General features: G+C 41.2%; 1 protein-coding gene across 1 annotated transcript in view; it reads left to right on the forward strand.

Annotated features, from left to right (window-relative positions):
- DNER (delta/notch like EGF repeat containing) overlaps positions 1-19782 on the forward strand; it is a 115938-nt gene that overhangs the window by 59179 nt on the left and 36977 nt on the right. Inside the window, exons 2-5 of the mRNA XM_083442726.1 lie at positions 2605-2901; positions 5733-5827; positions 8852-9018; positions 15075-15220. Of these exons, the coding sequence (XP_083298852.1) occupies positions 2605-2901; positions 5733-5827; positions 8852-9018; positions 15075-15220 (705 nt within the window). The remainder of the gene's footprint in view (positions 1-2604; positions 2902-5732; positions 5828-8851; positions 9019-15074; positions 15221-19782) is intronic.

Consider the following 19782-nt stretch of genomic DNA (forward strand, 5'->3'; position numbering starts at 1 on the left):
GGGACAAAAACATAAGAAAAGCCCGGCTAGGTTAGACCAAAGGCCAACCAGATGCCTTTGGGAAGCTGCAATACTCACTCTGCTTGTGATAACCAGCAACAGGCGTTTGGAGACTTGCCGCCTCTGGCAATGGAGATAGAAGGTAGCCCATGGTAGTCTTATCCTCTGTGAATTTTACTAATCCTCTTTTGAAGCCATCCAGGAAATAGGCTAGAGACTTGTGCATGATTCAGCTGTTACTTAATAACTGATTTGTGTTGAGAATAAACTGCTGAGGGGAATATGTGATTAATGCACAGCCATGCCAAAGCAGGACGCTGGGTCATGTGACTTTGGAGGAGCGTCGGGGTGCTACATGCAAAGGAAGAAGGATGGAAAAACAGTATGGAGATGGTAGGGGATGCATAGCAGCTTCTAGAAATCCTCAGAAATGAGGCTGCCTTGTACTAAGCAGCATTGGCAGAAACTGTACTATTTGAGAGAAGTACAGCTTATTATGAGGAGGCTTTAGGTGGACTGCCTAAGCATATTGTACCCTGTAAAGATCTGCAGCTCTTACATGAAGAAATAACATCATTCACTTTTTTCATATTCCAACAGATCATTTTCTTTCTGTAAAATTTAATTATTTTCTCCTTATCCTCTTCCTTAAGCTCCGTAGCCAGGCATAATATTTCCTAATGTTAGCATTTCTGGTGAAATATTATTTATCAGTGCTTGTGAAATGCCCTGGTTCAAAAAGCCTCATCATAAGGATGTTAATGACAGAAGTTTACAAAGTTTCATGCTTACGAGATGAAAGCTGCTACTTCCTGAATCTGAATTCTGCAAATTACCGAACCTGTTTCTGCTCACTGTGATTTTGTGGTGTTTTTTTTAATAAATAAAACCAAAGCAACACCATCTTCAAGTACTTACTGGATTATGATAAAAAGACAGAAGCAAACCATCTTCATAAATCTGGATTACATCTCCTTTAACACTTTTTGTTTGTTTGTTTTCTGCGTAGCAATTACATGGTCTCCAGAACATTAAAGGCAATGGCATCTGCTTGAACATTGCAAATTTGAACTTTTAAATCTCTTAAAAGAGATCTCATGTACACAGAAGCAAAGTTTCAATGCTGAACTGTTGAATTAGACTTTGTTTGGTTTCTAATACATACTTGTGCTGACTGAAGCTCATTCATCAAGAGTTCCATTTATTTATTTCAAAAAATTCCTTGCAATGATAGAACGATTGAAAGAAGGGAAAGCTTTCACCTTTGATGTGAGTATGGAGAATGGATTAAGAGAGAGAGAGAGATTAGGATACATGTATGTGGATCCTACACAATGGAAGAAAGTGGGGGAAGGTACCAAAATAAAGAAATAGGTGGGATGATGCAGAATAGTGCACTGAAAACACTTTCTTTGTTAATTGGTCCCAATGTGTTTTGAGAGCTCTTCCTTAGGGATACGGTGCCCTATATTCTAAGCATTACTAATGAAATTGCTACACTATTTAGAATGGAGTACATAGATGAAGGGTTTTCTTGAAGTGTGTACTGGTGTTGATTCCACAAGAGGGATCAAGTGGCTTCATGACCTGTAAAAACATAGATGAATCAGCTAAATGCACAAGCAGCGTCTATTATCCTTTCAGCTCTAAAAACAGCTTTTATTTTATTTTTTAAAAAATAGGTTTTTAAGCCATCGCAGTACTTTCCATAGAAACAAATATGAAATTTAGCAATTGTTTCATCAGCACCAGTTTTGAAAATGAAATGCAACACAAGGCCATTATTTATTTATTGAATTTCACGCCAGGCAAGGCCGTAGAGTATCAGTGACTGGGTAGAGTCATATCAGTAATATCACTGTGACCCTCAGTTAACTCAGCCAAGAGCGAGAGGGAAGGATACCTAGATGATTTTTCCTTTGGTTCATACAACCAGCACACCTGAAGGAGCGTCTCCACCCCCATCGTTCTGCCTGGACACTGAGGTCCAGCTCCGAGGGCCTTCCGGCGGTTCCCTCATTGCGAGAAGCAAAGCTACAGGGAACCAGGCAGAGGGCCTTCTCGGTAGTGGCGCCCGCCCTGTGGAACGCCCTCCCATCAGATGTCAAAGACATAAATAACTACCTGACATTTAGAAGACATCTTAAGGCAGCCCTGTTCAGGGAAGTTTTTAATCTGTGATATTTTACTGTATTTTTTGTTTCTATGGAAGCCGCCCAGAGTGGCTGGGGAAACCCAGCCAGATGGGCGGGGTACAAATAATAAATTATTATTATTATTATTATTATTATTATTATTATTATTATTACTACATTTTTAGACATTGAAACCTTCCTAATAGTACACGATTCCACAGCATTCCTTTCTTAGGACTTTCCTACCTATCTCAGCCAAATCTTTGTTTGTTACTTTGCCTTATGGCACCCACTAGAATATGGCAACTGATTCACTGAAGTGTGAACAAAGAACCATATGCAATCTCTAATGCAAAGCCTTTGAAGTCCTTTAGGCTACATAATGAGTATTAGTCAACTACCATTAGTGGTTGAACATGCAAAGCTGAGGTGGTGGTATTAATTGATTCATTATATTGTTTCTCTTCAGTTTGTTTCAGATCCATGTGCCAGCAATCCCTGTCACCATGGCAACTGCAGCAGTAACGCTGGTGGATATCTCTGTGTTTGTAATGAAGGCTACGAAGGTACAAACTGTGAGCACTCGTTTTACAGTCCTCCCGTCTCTGGCTGGACAGAGTCAGAGGCACCAATCCAAAACAGGCCAGTATTGGCCACTGTTGAGCCTGACATGGTCTTGCCGCGGTCGCAAGCAACAGTGACGCTGCCTACATGGGAACCAAAGGAAGGTCAGAAAGTTGTGGATCTAAAATGGAATGAAGTAGAGGTAAGACCTTTTATTTCAACAAAAAAAATGCCAAGTCGTTTCGGAGGTTGCATATAAATGGAGGTTGCATATAAATGGAGGTTGCATATAAATGGAGGTTGCATATAAATGACTTTGCATATGGAAAGAGTCTGGAAAGTAGCATAGAAAAAAAATCTTCTAATTAATTCATTTTAATGACCAGGACACTACCAAATGAAGTTAAGTTATAAATATATAAATTCCTTGGAATGTTTTGTTGCATTATATGAAGTGCAGAGTCTTGCTAAGCAAGTGATGGGCTAGGAGTCAAGCAACTTAATGCTCACAATGCCAGATGGGTGCAAAGAGAGTGACTGGGACCAAGGGAAAGAGAAAATGCCATTCTACAGAAAATGCACACAGCTCTGATAGTTATTCATATTGTAATGGCAAAGGCCTGTACCTGATTGAAATCCAATATACAGCCAAGATCTTGTATTTGATTTGAGTCCAGTATGTATAGAAGTTTTTCAAAGAAACCCAATGAAATTATCCTACCCCATTCTTAAATCTCTCCCATGGTATAACCTATCCATACCGCATAGAGCAGTGGCTCCCAATTAGCTAAGTACTGTCCCCCCACCCCCATTTTCCAAAATCTAAGCCACCTCCTACTTTTGAAAATGTGTTTTTGGGCGCCACAATCTGCACCATATTGCTACTACACCTACAATCTGATTGATCAGCTAGTTTTGTAAAATCGTTTTATGAGTAGACGGGGACTTTGGTAATCTTTTATCATATGGTGCCCCAAGACAGGAGCGAGCCAGCAGTAAATCACACCAAGCAAGTTGGAGTTAGCTTTTTATTATCAAGAATAGGTTCTGCACAGGAGTGTCAGACCTAATGAGCACAGCATCTCTGGCAGGTCTTGCCCAACATGAAGCAGTTGCTGAGACTGAAGGTCCTCGCCTCCCCACAGGGTCCCCTCCTCTCCAGGGTTTCCCCCAAGCATTCTGAGAAGGTGCTTGTGTGAAGCTAACTTCTCCTCTGCCCTCTTTATGCCTCTCCTGGTTCTGGGAGACAGGGGGAGGGGAGCTCACTGCAGCTGGAGAGGGAGACACCCATGCCTCTTGGGCTCCCTCTTCTCCTGCTTCAGCTTTTGCCCCGGATTCTGGACTTCTCTCTGCCACAAACATTCCCTCCACGCACTCACTAAGCCCAGTTACCTCTTCAGATTCCCGACACCTCCTTCCAGTCATAGAATCATAGAGTTGGAAGGGACCATGAGGATGATCAAGTCCAATTCCCTGCAATTCAGGAATATGCAGCTGTCCCATACGGGGATCAAACCTACAACCTTGGTGTTATTCACACCTTGCTCTAACCAGCTGAGCTATCCCTTCTCCCTTCTCTCCCTCTGACCACTCATCATCATCATCCCACCACCAGTCCCCAGGCTCTGAGCCTTCTTTCCTTAGGGATTCCCCAGTTGGTTCCTCATGCCATCCTCCGTATCCAATCAGTCCATGACACCCTGTGCAAGGTCAAAATTTTGTGTCCCCAAATGGATCTTCTCAATTATGGATCTTCTCAATTTTGCGCCCCACTTGGCTCAGCACCCTGTGCGGGGGAACCATCCGCATGCCCTAAATACAGTGCTGTTCGGAGGAACAGACTTTTGCCTGAAAACCTGCCTTGCAATGAGATGCACTCATAGGTCATGGATTTATTTCGTTGGCAGGTTCTCTTGGCTCCATTTTTCCCCCTGGTAGAAAGCTTTCTGTCGCTGGGAAAATGATAACAGGCTTCTTTGTTGCTGGGATCAGGTGGCAGAGCATTGCTATCTGTGATTTGTTGAAACTCTATGCGATAGTAAGCATAGCTGAGAGATGCTATCAGCTGTTCCTGCTACAGTTCCTGAAATCCCATGAGCTTCTATTACCTGCTGTTAAAAGGGCTGTGCTGCAATCTCTTTGGTATCTAGCGTATTACAATGTGAAAATCCATTTATGCTTTTCTAAAGGACTGACTGATACCTTATAAAGGCAAAGTTAAAGTTTAAAGGCAATCTGTTAAAGCACAGAACTTCAGACATTCTTTTTTTAAGGTAATATTTCAGGTGAAAATAGTAGTTTCCTGTAGGTAATTAAAACCCGCAGCCCTGCTGCTCTCCCATATCTACACACACACTCACACACACACACACAGAGAGAGAGAGAGAGAGAGAGGGGAATTATATCCACTCAGCTTCCATCACATCTATCTTGGCCCTTAGACCAGAGGTGGAGAGCTACTTTCAGTTAGGGCAGATGTAGAAGTGACCAGTCCTCCGCAGGCCACATTTACAATTGGGCGAGGTCAATCCTGTGACAGCATATGTCAGACATGGACTGACATGATTGGCATTTGGCAATAAATTTGAACTGCATCAAAGGCAAGTCACATCTGAAAGGGAAAAGTTGGGGTAGACCATGCTCTTTTTCAGCCGTATCTTCCATTCAGTGCTGTTTCCATTTGTTAATGAATATGCATTGCACAAGGGACAATTGGGAATGCACAGAAAGGTTTCTACTTGTTCCTTTGCAGCTGCAGGTTTATCTGTCCCATGTCTGTAGTCACACGGTGTCAGGTGAGTGACTGGTGGGCATTGGCTGGCCAAATGGCCATGATGGCCAAATTGGGAAGGCTGGCAAACCTAATTAGGCTTGGGATGGAGGTTTTCCATCACTCCCTTAAACTGTAAGACTTTGTGCAATTTGTTTATGTTGGTGAATACCAATTTCAGTTTTTCTGTGTATTATTTTTACTGTTTAAATAGCATTGGGCATATGAAAAGTCCTGATAAATACTCTTTTCCCCACTTCCAGATAATCCCTGATGTGGCTTGTGGCAATGCTAGCTCCAATAATTCTGGTGGGGGGCGCCTAATCTCTTTTGAAGTTCCACAGAATACATCTATAAAGTAAGAAATTGCTGCACCTTAGAATTATTATACAGATATGCTTAAAGCAATTTTCATTGTCGAACTCATTATTCTCAGGTGTTTTATCCAGGAGTGGTAACAGGTAGGGTTTTTTAAAACTGTTTGATCAGAACACTAGAACACCCTGCTTTATTTTTGAGGTGGGGGATGAGCAAGTATTCTACTGCTATCAGTACTGCAAGATAAGAATATGTTGGAGGTAACAAGAAAATTCACAGAAATTTAGGGAGCAAGATTCATGGTATCTCTGATGTAACTGGTAATAGAAGACTCCTTGCTCACCCCCAGATTAAATTGCTCCAATTAAATACAAAAAAAATTGTTGCTACTCCCTTGTCCCTGCTATCTCCCCTCTTGCTGAAGTCAGAAGATTCACACTTCCGGGGAAGAGGATGGTGGTAACAGAAAGTAGATGGTGTAGTGGTTAGAGTGTTGGACTAGAACCTGTGAGACCAGGGTTCAAATTGCCACTTGGTCATGAAGTTTACTGGATGACCTTGAGCTAATTACTGCCTCTTGGCCTAACCTACCTCACAGGGTTTATTTTGAGGATTAGAGGAGGAGGAGGAGAACCATGAGCTCCTTAGGGGGGAAAAAAGTGTGAGTTAAACACAGTGAATGAATGTATGTCTTTGTGGAGCCCCTTCTCATCTGCAAATTACATGTTCCACTTCTTTAAGAGGAAAGGAGGTGAGCAGGTTACAGAAGGCATCATTTCTAGCTAGGGGTTATGGGATTTGTAGTCAACCAAAAGAGGGAAAAAAAGAGGAGATCAAGTCCCATGATACCCAGCAGTAAAGGATACTGTGCATGGAGAACTCTGCCATCTGTCTCCTCCTTTCTCAATATAAGGGGCTTTTGTTTGTTTGTTTTGGTTTGGGAAGGGGGAAAAGGTGATGGAGGCAAGGTGCATTGCTAGAATTTGCTTGAAGTGGCTGGATCCTACTTGAACTAAGTCCTGCCAATTTGAGCTGGTGGATTTCACCTTTTATAGATTCTCCTTCTTGAGTACTTGTCCCACCTCTTTATATAACTGTGTTTGCAACAGAACCTTCCAAAATACTCATTGATGCACTCATTGTTGTGGAAAAAGTAGAGGAGGAAGGTGAAGTGAAAGGGACAGAGACCCATTGAAAATGAGGGGAATGATTTGATCAAGAATGTCTACAAAGCCCACTTGGCGTAAATAGGCCGCTGGGTGATGAAAGAACGATCAGTTTGGAGAGGGAAGAATGATGAAAAGCAAAAACATTCTTTTCACAAGTGAGAAATTTGACCTTCAGGAAACCTAACAACAATGCAGATGAAGAGCGATTGCTTTTTATTAAAAAAATAATAAACGCTAAATATTTGCATTCAAGCCAAAACAGTATGATTTAATTAAAGCTGTGTTCTTAATCTGCTGTGATTGAGTGACTGTGGATATTACTGTGGCATACTATTGCTACTCCGGAAAAGATGGGCCATTAATTTTTCTGTGCTCCTCAGAAAGTAATTAATTAATTATTAATTGACAACTAGGGACTTAAAAGGAAACATTTGTCAAATTTAGCCCTCTTTCCTTCCTCTCCGGCTCTCTTGCCTACAGTCCTCATACTTCCAAAGCTTCCTTAACTTATTCATTAATTTCCTAAAAATAGCATACGGTCCTTCTGTACTTAGCCTGATGTGACTTCTCCCAGATTCTCCCCTTCTTTCTCCTTCTTGGAATTCATTGTAGCGCTAAGGAGATCTCTCTGTCGGTGAAAGCCTTGCTGCTTCCTCCTCTCCCTGAGTGCTGTTACATGTTACATCACCCATGCTGCTTTTAAAGAGTGCACTTCAACTATTTTGAAGAAATAAACAGCCGCAAGGCCTTAAACTGGAATGTGGTCCAGCAACAGTTCAGTTGCATGTTGAGTATCCACATTTTACTATACACAGTACAGTGTGAGACTGTCTACATTGACTGGCAGTGGTTCTCCAGGGTTTCATACAGGATTCTCTCCCATCCCTTACCTGGAGATTCTGGGAACTGGACCTTGGAGCTTCTGCATGCAAAGCTGATGCTGTACCATTGAGCTGCGGTCCTTTCGGTGTAATCTGCCCCTAGAGATTTGGTTTACTGTAGACAGCACCTTTTGGGGAAAGTAGAAGCTGCCAGAGGGCACTTTGCAGCTGGAAACTGATGCAGCTGGACCCTGATCCAGTTGAAGTGTGAACGATGGAACATGTAGTTTGGTACTAATTCTCAGATTATCTCCCATTGTCTCCCTCTTCTGTCAGCCTTTGCTTTAGCTCCTTATGCTGTTTGTTCATTCCGCTCCTTAACCTATATTTACCAGTAGGACCTCACCCATTTGTTTGTTTATTACACATATTTCTCAGCCTTCTTCAGAGGAGCTCAGGGCATCTTAAAGCATCCAGCCACTTCCAACATCCAAGAACCCTGTGTAGTAGGTTAGGGTGAGAGACAGTGATGGGCCCAAAATCGCCCATTGAGCTTCCTGGCTGAGTGGGGATATGAACCCTGTTTTCCTAGCTAGTCCAGCATTCTAACCACTCATTCACTCACTCAGTTGAAAGAAACCTTCCTGGGGCGGACTTTTTAAATAGTCCAATGCCCACACAAATGGGCCTAAGATTAGAGCTGGCCTAGTTCATTCCCTTCCATTGGCTGGAACAGGAAGAAACATAAACAAAGGAATATACTGGGTGGTTCACCACCCAGTGAGCAAGCAAAGCTTTGGAGGCAGCAGCGACTCCTCTGTAGATCTTTCTCCTGCCTCCAAGTAGGTCGATTGCTCTGTTAATGTTTGCTTTAGTTTTCATTCTGACCTCTTCCAGGACTCAAATGCTTGGGGAAATACATTACAAATACTTATTGCATCAAGTTAGCCATCTTTTGATTCTGGATCATTATTGCCTTTTTATATTATTGAGTGATATACTATAATCTCAGACCTTTTTTAAAAATTCCATGTGTTTTGTTTAGTGTTTTGACTCTTCTCCTCCTCTCTTTAGCATAAGACAAGATGCCACAGCTTCCCTTATCTTGTTATGGAAGGTCACAACAGAAAGATTCAAGCAGTGCTCGCTTATAGATGCCACAAGTGTCACTCTTCTCCAAGCAATGGGCGGACTTGTCCTGACAGAGGAAATGCTTGTGTTAGGAAACAACTATTTCATTGGTGAGTTTTGATAACACTGTATATTTCATATCCCACCTTCTGATCTGCTCAGGATGGATTTCAATACAAATTAAAATAAGTACAGTGGTACCTCAGGTTACATACGCTTCAGGTTACAGACTCCGGTAACCCAGAAATAGTGCTTCAGATTAAGAACTTTGCTTCAGGATGAGAACAGAAATTGTGCTCCGGCGGTGAGGCAGTAGCAGGAGGCCCCATTAGCGAAACTGGTGCTTCAGGTTAAGAACAGTTTCTGGTTAAGAACAGACCTCCGGAACGAATTAAGTACTTAACCCGAGGTACCACTGTATACACTAAAGCAATTAAAAAACAAAACCAGCACTAGCTGTCATCAAAAGGCTGTAGGCTGAATTCCTTGAGCGTCCCTTACAGACAAGGTGCATCATCTAAAGTTACAAATCCAAGTTATTTATGTTTATGCCAGTTTAAGGTGCTTTTTAAAAAATCATGTTTTCTTTCTTAAATCCTTTCTCTCCCATATCAGTTTTTATTTGTGAAAGTGACACGGGCCAGAAACACATTGGTTTGCCCAGCTCTACTGCAGGTTATGAAGGTGGTCTTCTGTCTGACTCTTGGCCTGGGGGATGCTGCCTTTGGAATTTGAAGTTTGTTTCAAAGCTTGGAACCTGTGTACCTAATTTGCAGAGCCTGTGTACCTTTTACTCCAACAGATAAACTGAACTCCTAAGAGGAAACTGTGACTATTTCAGCTGACTATCAAAAGTCAGCATACCTGTATTATTAGCTATGAAGGCCATGGTTGCTCTGGTAGGTTGTGTTGTCGAAAATGAGTTCAGGTTATGGGTTCATACTATACCTTAATCTCAGCCTATTGTGGCTCCCTCTCTGTTCCTTTATCCTCCTTTGCATGCTGCAGTATGCAGTATGGAGTTATGCACACATCAGCAAAGGGGGAAGAAGGCGGCTGCAGAAACTCTCATACGGCAGAGAACTAGAGCAACCTTTCAGCATAGGAGCTCATGGTATCTTTTAATGTCCAGGAATAGCATAACCTTATTCAGGAACACAACCATCTGACCATATAAGAATTCAATTTACAGTTTTGGATTGGATTCCCCACCTCATATCTCTGCCCTCCTCCAAAAAACGCACATAAAGATGGCAATGAATGAAAAAACATATATTTTTCCTTAGCACAAATGAGTTTTGAAAAGCATTTTGCAAGATTCTAACAGTAATTAGTTGATTGTGTAGGAACAGATTTTATTAGCTACTTTTAATCTTTTCCCTCATTGAAATGAGGAAGATGCAAGAGATTAATGCAGTTTTTTCTTTGATCATTGGCCTACATCATCTACTTTCTGATCTATTGCTGCAAAATTTAACCTTTTCAGTCTGATAGCTCTTTTGCAAGTTCTTCCAAATAATTCTTGTGTGCCAAACACAAACCATTCAAGGAAGTAAATTATTTGCTTTAGTAGTGCCTCTTGGTATCTAATTAACTAAATTAGCAATTGCTTAAAGATGCTCAAACACCACTGCAAGAAATTCAACAGGCGTCTGCGCCAAGATGGTAATTAGCCAATCAAGTGATTCAGTGCACAAATAGTATCTGTGTAGGAAATAATGTACTGCATCTAGAAATTACCAGCAAGCATCTTCTGATCTGGTCATGCAGCGTGAACATGTGCACATAACCCAGCTAAGCTATGTGTGAACTTAGGAAAAGAAGGAAGGAGACCACAAACGTGAACAAGGTTATTATTAGTTTTAAGATTGAGCCCAACACATTTCAAATAAGTTCTTCCTCAGCGGTACTCATGAACAACCTGGTGGCATCTGCACACTGTCACAACTTAATTACAGCTTTTTTTGCTTTCTTTCCTCCCTATGCAAAACTGACACCCGTTGCTTGATCTTGGAACTTTTTGTCAGAATGAAGTACCGTTTGTACAACACCTGAATAGCCCCTTATCAGAAGATTAGGCTGTCAAAAACAATAGTTATGTCTATGCAGTGCTTCAAGTTTTAAAGATATGTATCTGGCTACACACGTCTTCAGATGAGGTAGCTTGTTTCAGTTCTGTAAGTCATAGTAATACGTTGTCACAATCTGGTGGCGATCGGTGCACATATCCCTAGCTAGATTGAAGATTGCAAACAGTTTTGCACTGGACAAACTATGCGTCTCCAGAGCTATATGTGAATAGCTCTGTAAGAGAAATAGGAATTGTGCTTAATGAGGGTTTGGGAGCAGCTACAACTCAATGGAGGAGTGCATTCTTGCATACAGAAGGTCCTATATGAGATTTTTGGAATTTCAAGGTGTGGGTGGAAAAAACCCCTGTCTGAAATCCTGGCAAGCCACAGAGATGATACTTCAGAAATGGACCAATAGCTTGACTTGCTGAAAGCAAGACAGGCTGGGTCTGGTTATTTACTATTTATAACAAATACTTACATACCTCTGTTCATAAAAAAACATTAAAGCAGTACACAATAACCATACATAAAACCATACAATAAAAAACATATGTTTAAAATCAGAGATTATATTATAAAAGGATATGTTCTTAATTGCCATCATAAGCTTTGCGGCATAGGAAAGTTTTCAACAGGTGCTTAAAGGTTAAAATAGAAGAAGCACTCCTAACACTGAGGTCCACCTCCAAGGGCCTTCTGGTGGTTCCCTCACTGCAAGAAGTGAGGTTACAGAGAACCAGTTAGAGGGCCTTCTCGGTAGTGGCACATGCCCTGTGGAACGCCCTCCCATTAGATGTCAAGGAAACATCTGACTTTCAGAAGACATCTAAAGGCAGCCCTGTTTAGGGAAGTTTTTAATGTTTGAAGTTTTATTCTGTTTCTAGTGTTCTGTTGGAAGCTGCCCAGCCAGATCATCATCATCATTATCTCAATTTGCAGACCAGGCTGGTGAAACCAAAGGCTCAGTTTCTGGTTGCTAGTAAATGAGCCATGCCAACTTGGGGGATTAGCAATGGTGCTCCTGTAGATGACCTCAATGATCAAGCTAGGATATAAAGGCTGGACCTAAGTTGCTCAGGGCTTTGTGAATCAATACAAAGACCTTGACTTTGACTTAGTAGTAGATGGGCAGACAGTGCAAATGTTTTAACAATAGTGTCACATGTTGTCAACTGTGCGACTCCATCAGCAGTCTAGCCACTCCATTCTGCATTAGCTGGAATGTCCGAACATAGGTCCCACACAGAGTGCATTGCAGTAATCCAGCCTTGAAGCTACCAGTGCGTGGACAACAGAGGTCAAGTTATCCCTGTCCAGAAATGACCGTAGCTGGCAAACCAGACAAAGTTGGTAAAAATGTACTGATGACATCTTGTTCCAAAACTTCATTATCACTCACACAGGCAGAACCTGCTGCTAAATTTTATTTTATTTTTGGAGTAGCAGCAAACATGATATATAAAATATTAGATGAGGTATTGGAGTTCCCAATATAGCTTGGGACTATCAAGTTGTAAAATCTCTTCCACTCTGGTTCTGTCTAAGGGAGGGTGACTATATTTCCTTCCCCATCCCTCCTCCTCATAATCCAATAAACTCAATCACATATTATTTTATGGGACTTCAAGTGTGCTTGTTGTTGCTTCGTCGTTTAGTCGTGTCCGACTCTTCGTGACCCCATGGACCAGAGCACGCCAGACACTCCTGTCTTCCACTGCCTCCCGCAGTTTGGTCAAACTCATGTTCATAGCTTCGAGAACACTGTCCAACCATCTCATCCTCTGTCGTCCCCTTCTCCTTGTGCCCTCCATCTTTTCCAACATCAGGGTCTTTTCCAGGGAGTCTTCTCATGAGGTGGCCAAAGTATTGGAGTCTCAGCTTCAGGATCTGTCCTTCCAGTGAGCACTCAGGGCTGATTTCCTTCAGAATGGATAGGTTTGATCTTCTTGCAGTCCATGGGACTCTCAAAAGTCCCAATGGACTGCAAGTGTGCAGCCAGCACATATAGTTGGATTAGGGCCTATGTATAGAGTTTTAGCAATGAGAATTATTTTGTAGGTCACGTTTAAGGTCCTTAGTAATGCAAAGAATCTCATACTAATAACTCATGAACATTCCCCCTGGCAATGGGCTCTAGGCTAGTTGTGTAGTAAACGGTCTTAGGATAAATGATAGAGGCAGATAAAAAAGAGAAAGTGTGCGAATGGCATTTATTTGTTGAATTCAACGGGGCATTAACTGCAAAGTTAATAAAGCAAATAGTTGCTTTATTAAGTGAGTCAGGCGCAGAAGTAAGCATGTCATGGAAAGTAAGATGTATTAGCTCCTTTTTTCAGTTAAATGAATTGCCATTGTGGGCAGCCATCTATTCCCACTACACACACACATACATGCCATGGGAGTGAGTCTGTATCATGACTTGTGATGTTCCCTTTGGGCATTGTGTTCTAAATTAAAAATTAAATGCTGCTGGGTTGCTGAGGACAGCCAAGCTACCTCCTGAAGTGGTGGCAAAGCTTCCCCACCCCCATTTAAAAACTGAGAGAGGGAGAGGGGAACTTTCAGCCATCTTATTTAGAAGGGCAGGTCCCTCCCAGATTTCTTAGACTTCAACACACATACCCTGACACCAAATCATAAATTTAAGCAGCCATGCTGCACTTGGAAGCCTGCCTGCTCATTTATCCTTCTCCTTGTCCTAGGATATGGCTATATATTGTGCTGCTTATTCATTACAGGCACCACAGCAAATACAATATTCCAGTTACGGAGCAGAATTTCCCAAGAAGTTGAAACACCTGAGAAAATATGGTCTAACTCATTAAAAATGGAGGTGCATTTCCCATGAGTAAAGTTCGAGAATAATGGGGTTCAGGATTAGTTCTACTTACCTTACAAATGTTATTTCTTTGGGACAAAAGCAACATTAGGATTAAATTTAGAAGGGAAGCTAGGGTCCCCCCCTCCCTCATTCAAATGCCTCAGGAGGGGGAAAAAAGTCCAGCTTACATATTTTTCTGTCTCACACTTTTCCGTAATTGTGGTGATTTGCATAAAAATGGAACATTTGTTTCCTTAGAGCACTGGCTGTTAAGTCTGAGAGAAAACTTAATCTCATATGCATTTCAGCAGTATTCAGCACTGCCAAGAGTTATGTTGCAAATAGGTTATAGCTTCAGGTGAGGAAAAACAGCATGAGCAACAGAATTGCAAATTCCGTACTTGGTTTTCTTTAAATGTACACAGAAAGGGGAGAGAGCAAAGAAAACATATTCAGTATAAGCAGCATGATTGTTTTTCTCAGCATGGCTACTGACATCATGCCATTGTGGGCTTCTAAGAGTTCTGCTGCTGCAGCACAACTGATGTGCTGAGTTCTAAACTGTTCCAGGTCACAGTGTAACACATTGCAAAATGTGTGTATTCTTGCTTCTAACACATCTTGATTTCTGTTTGAGGAGCCATTCACCTCACACAGGGCAATCCGCAGATTCCCCCCTTCCCACCCCAACCCCCCGAAGACCAAGTGTGCTCGGTCTTCATTGGCTTGTTACTGTGTGTATATGAGGAATATTTATACTTCTGCAAACGTCTAGGGTTCCACCAAACATCCCTCTTGTTTATCAGTGACCCTCTTTCTCGGGGTGTGTGTGTCATATTCCCTGGCATTCACCACCTCAGCTTGCTACTAGTGTGACTTCTAAGCACACATTTCACATTTGCTGGTATAAGAGAGCTTGGACCTAATCAACAGGGATCATAGGAAGATAGAAAACTGCTTTATACTGACTCAGACTATTAGTTCATCTAGTGTTGTCTACACTGTGTAGCAGCAGCTCTCCAGGGTTTAACATGCATGCACTGAGCTCTAGGAGGTACCATCTCAAAGCCCGGTAAAAGCAGCCATTGGAGGCCCCTGATTGTGTTAACCCTTCCCCTGTACCTACACGACATCTTAAACACATGTCTCTCCCATGTCTGATCTCCCTGGTCTAGTCACATGACAATGATTTGGCAAGTTGTTATTGTTTTAAAAAATAAAAATAAATCTCAATATTTTAATAATAATGTATTTGGTCTCTTTTCCTTAGGTTTTGTGAATGATTCCGTCGCCAAATGCATTGTGGCTTTACGCTTGACTGTGGTAGTAAAAGTCAGCACATGCTTGGCAGGAGAAAGCCCGTCAGATGACCTTCAGTGTTCAGGGAAAGGAAAATGCATCACAAGAGTGTCTGAGGTAAGAGGCATCATTATGCCTGTTGCATGGAGCGGGACAGAAGCTGGAGAGGGCTGAGGAAGGAAGGAAGGAAGGAAGGAAGGAAGGAAGGAAGGAAGGAAGGAAGGAAGATGGTTCAGTATCCCACCTTGTCCATGAGAGGTTCATGGGGACTGATGGATGACCCACATTGGGCAGGTACTAGGCAACACGACTAAATGACTAAACAACAACAACAAAGGCCACAGGAAGTGGCAACTAGCTGGTGGATGAACTGCTAAAGGGCAGCTGGAGAGAACAGCTATTGGGAGAAAACTAGTAGCAGAATACAGGATACCTGTTGGCAAGTTTATGGATAGTTCTGACCTCAGCCAGGATGAAATTGAGCCATTTATATAATTATCTAGGCTCCAGTGTCTGAAGTGAACTCTCTTTTACCCTTGGTGAGAAGTAACCTTTTAGAGGAGCTGTGCTCTGGGCTTAGGATCCGTCACAGCTTCCATTCACTGTGATTTCTTGGGAACTACTCATCATCTCTGGCAAAAAGGACCAGGTAATTGGATGGACCTGTGTAGTTGGGATGGTTCCTCAGAGGCTCTGGGTGCCTGCTATGGGGCACTGGGCTCTTGGTTTCAATTATATTAGTGCCATTTAATTCCTGAGCTTCTGCTCCTGGTTGTGAAGCTGGTTTATTGCAGGATTAGTAGTCCTCTAATATTGCATTTCCCAGTTTTGCATTTGGATCGCCTATGAGTATTTTCTTCTTTATTTTATTTTTCGGCAAGAGTTGTGCTAATTTTAAAAAGAAAAGAATGAGAAGAAGCCAGTAATTAAAGCCTCCCCTACCCAGACAAGAACAGAAACTGAAGGGAAGGATCTTGCAGCAGCTCTGCAAGTTGTTGGATGCCTTCCACCACGAAGTCTGCCCTTAATATTGCTAATGGTTATGCTAATTGTGGATAGCATAACCTCAGTAATGTGGAAACAACTATAGTATTTCATTCTAGGAAGCTATTTTTACAAGGTGGTGTGAATGAATTGTTAGAAAATCAGTACAGAGGCAATCGTGTTGCTGTACTCATCACATAATGTTTTATTAATTTTTCAGTTTTTGGAAGACACTTGAATATGCTCCATGTTTTCCAGATAGTTTTGCGTGTTGTATATGCTCCCTATTATTATGTTGTATTGTGTCAGGCCTGGTTCTGCTCCCAGACTTTGCACAGTTCAAAGCATTATACTTGGGATCTTAGGCTTAATCAAGTCAGATAAATGTTATGTGCTATCAGCCTTCCTTAGCACACTAGAAGGGGGAAAGGTGCTGTTATTAGTGCTCCTGTCACATAGAATAGTTCAGCTAGGATTCCTGGCACAGCAGGAGATTGCAGACATTTGAGGTCTTTGCAGTGACCTTGCCACGAGGATTGAAATTGTTAGATATTCAGAGGTGGTTTAGCCTTCAGTGTCAACATTTATTAGTTACCGAAACTACAAATCTATGAAATCCCCAAGTATTTGGGTAGAGGGGAAAAACCTAGCAACACATTCCTCATATGGGATTTACAAGGACATCTGTCACTTTGGATTTGGAAGCTGAAAATGGGTCTTATTCTTAGATGCCAAAGAGATTGAAGCTGCACTTCTGTGTCGGCTTGCCTGAGGACACACTGAATTCAGTAAGACTTGATTATGAGTAAGCATGCATAGGATTGCACTGTGATTCTGAACGGCAACTAGTTAATTCTGTTGAAAGCTACGTCAGGCTCCTCCTGCAAGCAGCTGAATATTCCATCAGGCTATAGGAGAGTAAAAGAGATGGGACCGCAAGGTCTTTTCATAGTTGTTCCTATGACTTGCATAGACTTCACTCTTGCAAATATTCATGCTCAAATTCATGCTACTGAAACCTCACTTTTGCCTGGGTTGTGTTTCTCCTGGGTCTTACACTTGACAACTAGTTACAAAGCCCTAGAGGAACAATAGCTCAGCAAAACTGCTATTAGCAAAGAGCTCACAATATCGGTACTTGGAAATGTCATGTCATTCTTTCTGCCATCAAGATGTAACCAGTCTCCTTTAAAGTACTTTTTGAGCTATCATATAAAGAGGCTTGTTTAAGATGATCAGTTTTATAAGTGCCATCAAAGTACTGCTAGGTTAGCCACCCAATTGTAAGTTCGCAAAGAGCTTAGATTGAATGTTAGTTTTGCCCAGGCTATTGTTTCCTTTTCCTTAGCAATTCCCCCCACAATTTTATTTTATTCTTGTTTTTTTTTTTGGGTCTGCTAGTTGCAGGGCAGAACTTTAAGCCAATAAAACATGATGCAAACAGTATAATTTAATCAGTTGGCTCGTGGGAAGTGTAGGCTTAATTAGGTGTGAGATCTTTTGCCACTGTTTTTTTCCACCTGGGGTGAGAGATGTCCAGAAATGGCAATTTTCCTATGTATTACAGCAGTTGGCTGCCCAAACAGTATGCTTAATGTGAATCATCCGTAGCGTTGGGTTCCTTCTTTCTCTGATTTTATTCACAACCCCTTCTCAAATGCTAAGCATGTTCCTAAAAAAGAAAACCCAAAAGGCATTTTGCCATAAACAAGCATTGGTGGCAGTGGCTGGTGCTTCCGCTGCCAGAACAAAGATCATTTATGGGATCATGATCTTTATAATTTTGGTTCAAAGGTATCTGAGTACACAGTGACAGACCACCTCTAAGCTTTGTTTACCATTCCATAAACAACTGTGGTATTCTGTAATGCTGGAATGGTCAATAAAAGAATTGCTGGACTGCCTGTGATAAAACATTATAAAATGTTAAAAAGGGGAAAAAATTAAATCCACGCCTATCCTTATACAGTTTTGTTTATTTCCTAAATTTATTTATCATTTAATACTAAGTCTCTAAGTGGCTTCCAAAATAATGATCAAAACTGAAAAGCCACAATGCAATGCAACGCAATATAAAACAATCAAATCCCCCCTGAACAAAAACACAAAACATTGTGAAAACATCTCAAGAGTCAATGATCCCTTCCTTCTTCAGCCATCCTCTTTCCTAGTCATATATTGACTCACAATATACTACACTCACCGCACTAACACCATGCCCACACTCAAATTCTGTTGTGGATTTATACAAATCGTGTAGTTGCTCCTCCTCCTCCAATACCACTCATTCCAATCTAGTCCCACAGCTAACACACATCTGCCAATACACACAAATACATCATTCACCTCCACTCCAATATCTTCCTCTCAGTCACCAATCTATTATTGTTGATCACTTCTTCCACGGTACGAAAAATGCAATGCAATGTTTTTGTTATCTGCTCCTCAGGTGCATCAGTGTCGTTATATATACATTTAGTAATGTTACCTTGTGGTTTACAGTTTGCAATGTGTTGCCTGGATGGCCTTGCAAGGCTGAAGGAGATAAATATATGCAGCATTATTTTATTTATTTATTTTACAGATTGGTAAACCACTTCACTGCTGGAAGCTATCAAAGCAATGTACATTAAGATAATAAGAGTTAAATTACAAAAGATGCAGACTCTTAAAAACAATTTAAACCATATTTGCAAATGTGCAATTAATATTCCATGAAATGATTGGCTCACACTTCAGAGAAAGCCTTAAACAAAAATTGACTTCAATAGTTATCTAAATATCAATATACTAGGTGTCTGCCTAATTTTGTCTGGTAACTGATTCCATGAAACTGGAGAGGCAACTCCAAAATTCCAGATTCTAGTGGAGGTGGGTTGTGGAACCTACATGATCCATACGTTGAAGTAGGCCTACTCAAGAGTAGGGAAGACTTCCTTACCCTTGAATTTGGGCCTACTAAATTTGAGGGAAGCTCATATTGTTGAGCCTCCCCTTTTTGAATATTCACACCATGCCTGTTAACGGAAACATGAAATTAGTAAGTAAATAGCTTTATAAATATTCAGTTATTTGTAAGCAGCTGTTCAGGTTGCCTTTTACAAAGGATTATGACAATCGGTAGTTTTCTTAATTCTTTGCTCTTCAAATAAATGAGTATATGTCACCATAAATGTTAACTCTGTGATGGGAGGAAGATGACAGCTGCTTAGCTAATAACTACTAATGGTGCCTAATCATCTCTGCATAATAAGTTGTCTAAGTCCCAGTGCTATTACCTGTCTGAAATATTTCTCTGGAAGTGTTGAGACATGCTTCATTGTCAATATTTTCTTAAGAATAAATTGTTCTTTCCATTTCTTTGTAAATTCTTACAATGCATCATCTTTTGACAGGAGCACCGCCCTTTTTGAACATGTTGAATTGTCAAGCTAGTTTTGTTTCTTACCTTCTTTGTAGTTCTCTAGTTTATATTTTACATAATCCTTAGCTTTAATTGGAACGAGTTCATATGCTATATTGGTACAGTAAAATAGGAAGCCTCTTTGAGATGTTGCATAAGAAGCAAATGATGATGATGATGATGTTGATATAGCAGTGCTATATTATCATGTCTACTCAAAAATAAGTCGGACTCAGCTCAGTGGGACTTACTCCACATCATTGGGTTTAGGATTTACAGCCTAAGCCGATAA

This window comes from Podarcis tiliguerta (genome assembly GCF_965153285.1).
Source record: "Podarcis tiliguerta genome assembly, chromosome: 5".
Taxonomy (NCBI): domain Eukaryota; kingdom Metazoa; phylum Chordata; class Lepidosauria; order Squamata; family Lacertidae; genus Podarcis; species Podarcis tiliguerta.